The 4,975-nt window shown below is 35.4% G+C and overlaps 1 protein-coding gene across 1 annotated transcript; it reads left to right on the forward strand.

Annotated features, from left to right (window-relative positions):
* The first annotated feature begins 2,837 nt into the window (after positions 1-2,837).
* erm (earmuff) lies at positions 2,838-4,774 on the forward strand. Its single transcript, XM_065501971.1, has one exon. The coding sequence runs from the start codon at positions 2,845-2,847 to the stop codon at positions 4,771-4,773; it is 1,929 nt and encodes a 642-aa protein (XP_065358043.1). The 5' UTR covers positions 2,838-2,844; the 3' UTR covers position 4,774.
* The last annotated feature ends 201 nt before the right edge of the window (positions 4,775-4,975 follow it).

The following is a 4,975-nucleotide window of genomic DNA, read 5'->3' on the forward strand; positions in this document are numbered from 1 at the left end:
GTTTGTTTAAATAAAATATTAAAACCACGCCCCGCCGCCCACGAATTGGATATAAACTTGGAGCGTTTTTCTAAATATGGTCTACTTTGTACGTATTTTTTTTTGTTTAAATTTAATAATTTTTAAAAACTATTTTAAAAATAATAAAAACCCAAAATAATTCAGTTAATTTTTTAATAACCCGACGGCTTTTTAATAACTTAATTTGTTTTTAATTCAACATTCCAAAATTATGTGAAAAATTGAAGTTTAAGTTCAGAAATTTGGCCAAAATGTTTATTACCGTCGGTAGCCCATATATCTTTAACGATTTATTTATTTAAATTTTAGGCTCTCATTTTATAAATCAAAATTTGTATTTTTTTTTATTTTTTTCACACACATTTTGTGTTTCAAAATTGTTTTGATTAATAAAATTGGTATTTTAGAGAGATTAGGTAGTTCTGCATACTTTTGACACTTTTTTAATAGAAACTGTAAAGTTATATTTTAGAATATTCTTTATATTTTGGACATTATGCAAGGATGCATTTAGACTCCACGTTTTTAAATTTTAAAATTTGTTCCCCTTAATAATCCAATATTATCTCTCATATCTTTAAGCTGATATTTGTTTAATAAAATAATTCTTTCATTGAAATTAAATCACGTTTTTAAAATTTCATAATTCAGTTAAGTCCGATATCTCGCTAAAAGAAATTTACTAATTTTTGCAAGAAAATGAAAACCAAAATTAAAATCTATTTTGTGTGATTTTTCTCAAAAAAATCAAAGTTTTCTTGAGCAAGAACTTGACATGATTTAGATAAAATATCACTTTTTAAAATCATTTAAATTAAGTTCAAATTATAGGAATAGAATAATATGTGTTTGAAATCGCAGGAAGATAGGTTTCTTAAATCACTAAAATTCGATATCAGCTTAAACAGAAATAAACGTCTAAAGTTATACACCTTCTAAGGTTTTACTTTCTGGAAAGAAAATTGTTAATAAAATCGTAAATTTTACGCAATTTAATCGACTTAAAAATATATTGCGCCCTTTAGAGCTAAATAGAAAAATTCTAAGATTCGATATCACTTTTCCGTTGATATATCATGGAATATAACTTTGAAAAATGTTCATGTTTATTTGATTTTGAAAGTTCTCAGGGCCTATAGTTTATTTACCTCGAATAGAGTTTAAGCGCCTGATTTACAAACACGAAAGGAAAACAATTTTAAAATTTTTATGTGAAAAACACTAAAAAATTATTTCAAAACTGAGTGATTTTAATACAAAAATTTGAAAATTGTTTGCATTTCATACTTCTGCTAATTTTTAATGTCAAAAAGATAAAATTATATGCATAAAAGTATGCTGATTTTCAAAGACTCTTATTTAAACGGAGTTATCAAATTGTTGTCATTAAGTAAGCGTGGGAGAAAAACACGATTTTTTATGTTTATAAAAAGGGAAAAATGGAGTTTTTTATAATTTCCAAGTTTTTCATCATATTATAAAGAACTATATACTTTATCTGTTTATCTAAAGTTTCTATTAGAAATTTTCTTCAAATATAATAAGGCCATATGTCCATATTCTAATACCTCTAACATATTTCAACTGTTAGTTTGAAAAAACAAATTCCATATTACTAAATAAAAATTCTGTATCCAATAATTTTCAAAATTTTCTTCCAAAATTTAAGCAAATCTAAATTACTCAGCCAACCATATAAATCTAAATAATATATTAATCAAACCTATAAACATATTGTTTATGAAAAGAAACCAAATAAATCCCTTAAAGAAATCATTCATTCAAGTGCTAAATCGAGTTAATTAAAATATAATATAAAAAATTCCCTAAAGAACTCATAACTATTGCAATTGATTCAAACCAGTATTACTTAAATGCAAAATAGCTCACTTCAACTGGAAAACACACAAATCGGGGCGCGTACGTTCCATAAATATCTAAAACGGATGTGGCATATTACATGTGACACTTCAGCAGTAGGACGTCTTTCAGTTTAAACAACAAATCATCAGAGAATTATTAAAAGAAGACAGACCTATTACACACTTGCAGTCAAGTGTGAATAAAATCATCAAAATCACAGTGGTATAAAACCAAACAACCAACCACATAAGAAAACCTAATTGCGCCAAAAAAAAAAAAAAAATACACATATTTAAAACGTACTTATGTATTTACCAAGAAAACAATATGTTTTATTTTTAATCAATCAACTCATATTTTAAATACATGACTTTCTTAGTTTTCACTCGTCAAATTCCAAACAAATGAAATGCAAATCGTTAAACAAATGTTTAAGGTGTGTGGAACTGGGATGATGTATGCAAAGTTTTGTATAAAAAGTGCACTCAAGTGTATGGAAAAGCAATCATTTTTAATTTAAAACCGCACGGGTTAAATTTCTTTAACAACTCCCGATGATTTCCATTATTGAAAATCACTCAAAGTTTTTTTATATTTGTTTGCATATTTGCGTCATACAAAAGCATTTTTAGGCAAAACACGCGCTTTGTTTGCCCTAAATAAAACAGCAGCAAGCAGTTTGTTTTAAAATAAATAAAATAAATCATTTGTTGTAATGCAAAATCAATTTTAATTATGGCAACCCTTTTTGCCTTTGGGTTTTGTAGCTTTTGTGTGCGATATCCTGCCGTCGGGAAAGTTTCCTTGAGTGGAAGAGGTGTGTCAACGAATTGAATTAATTGTTTTGGTTTTTAGGACTATTTTATTTAACTGTGTATTATTGATGCTTGATTGATTTTCTGTTTGTAATACATATTCTAATTTTTGTTTTCTTTTTTCTATTTTTAGAGTCCGCGTGGCATGCAACCCTGCAGTCCAACGGGCGTTTTAGCTGTAACAATGCCTCCTTCAAAAAGTCCCACCATGGAATGTGCTGCCGGCCAAAAATCACCAGAACCCAATATTGCTACATCATCATCGACTTCCAGCAGCACACCTTTGAGTACACGCAACTGTCCCTTGAAATTTTCCATAGCGAAAATTATGGAACCAGATCAGCGTTCACACTCCTCGCATGCTTTACATCACGACTCAGAGCGTTCTTGCAGTCCCATTGAGGTCACCAGTGATGATTGCGAAGTCATTATTACCAGTCCCGCCAATGCTGCTGATAATTATGATTCAGCCTTTAAGAAATATGTGCCATCTTCCAGTATGCTTACCAATACTCCCTCCTCAGCAGCGGTACAACAATTTGTTTCCACACGCCACCAGGAATTGTTAAGCCAGTATCCTTTGCTGTATTATGCAGCTCCCAATCAATTAATGTGTGCTGCTGCTGCCGCCCAATATGCAGCTTTGACAGCAGCTCAACAGCAAAATCTGTTGGGTAACAACAGTGCTACCGCCGCTCATTTAAGTACGTTTACCGCTTCTCTCAATTCTTTGCACAGTCAAACTTTGAGAAGACAGCTTTCGCAACCCACCACTAGTCATCATTTGGCAGCAGCTGCCGCGGCTGCAGCAGCGGCTCAGGCTGCTCATCATCAGGCTTTGGCTGCAGCTCATCCTCAAATACCCCAGTCTTTGGAAAAGTCACCCGTCAGCCACAAGTCTCGAGAATCATCTCAGACTCCTTCTACACCTTTCCACACCAACAAACGTAAACATTCTCCTGCCTCTAGTCACAACAACACCTCTTCATCCATCAGTGATCCCTGCTCGCCACCAGAGCCCCAAAGAGCTCGTGCCGATTCTCCCAGTTCTTTGGATGATAGTCCCAATTCTGCAAATGGCGGCAAACAAAAGACATTTTCCTGCCTGGAATGTGGAAAAGTGTTCAATGCCCACTACAATCTAACCAGACATATGCCAGTGCATACTGGAGCCCGTCCCTTTGTGTGCAAAGTCTGTGGCAAAGGTTTCAGACAGGCGTCAACACTATGTCGTCATAAAATCATACACACTTCCGAAAAACCCCACAAATGCCAGACCTGTGGCAAAGCCTTCAATCGCTCCTCCACCCTCAATACACACACTCGCATTCATGCCGGCTACAAACCGTTTGTTTGCGAGTTCTGCGGCAAAGGCTTCCATCAAAAAGGCAACTACAAAAACCACAAACTCACCCACAGCGGGGAAAAGGCCTACAAGTGCAACATTTGCAATAAGGCTTTCCATCAAGTCTACAATTTAACCTTCCACATGCACACCCACAACGACAAGAAACCCTATACTTGCAGGGTCTGCCACAAGGGTTTCTGCCGCAATTTCGATTTGAAGAAACACATGCGTAAGTTGCATGACATTGGAGGCAGCAATCTACAGTTGGATGATGAAAGCACCAACGACCGTTTGGAAAGACGCAGAGAGTACACTAGAAGAGAGGCCTCCATAGAATTCCACAATAGTCAATTGAATTCCAATTCATCGGATGGCTCCATGTCACCACCCATCAACGTAACTACCCCACCATTGTCCAGCAATGAGGGCAGTAGTTCAGCTTGGCATACTTCCTCCCAATACACAACGAATTCGCTCAATTATGTGCCAACAGCGGCGAACTTAAGTCAACCCTCGGTTACCAATTTCAGAACCGCCACAGATTATGGCGGCAGTTCGGCATTCATTAATTTTGCCCAATCATCGTCGACGGCCCATGCAGCAACAACTCATTTAAATCCTAATCACGCCCAGCATCTTTCACAAGCGAATCATCAGCGTTTGTCAGCCGCCGCAGCAGCCGTCAATGCCATGGACAATGTTCCCTTTATTGCCAAAGTATTTTGACATAGATACTATGCAGATTCCTTGGCTACCACGGTCCACACACGTCTCTCACCTACATTTACGGGTACGACCAACGCCTCAGCTCATCATAATACTTCGAAGAGTATTTTAATTGATTGACTGCAATTTGTAGCGGCTGCAGCGGCAGCTTCTATGCCTCAACAATTGCTGACAGTTGAAACTCACACCGAATATCAAACAG

Source organism: Calliphora vicina, chromosome 2 (genome assembly GCF_958450345.1).
Source record: "Calliphora vicina chromosome 2, idCalVici1.1, whole genome shotgun sequence".
Lineage (NCBI taxonomy): Eukaryota > Metazoa > Arthropoda > Insecta > Diptera > Calliphoridae > Calliphora > Calliphora vicina.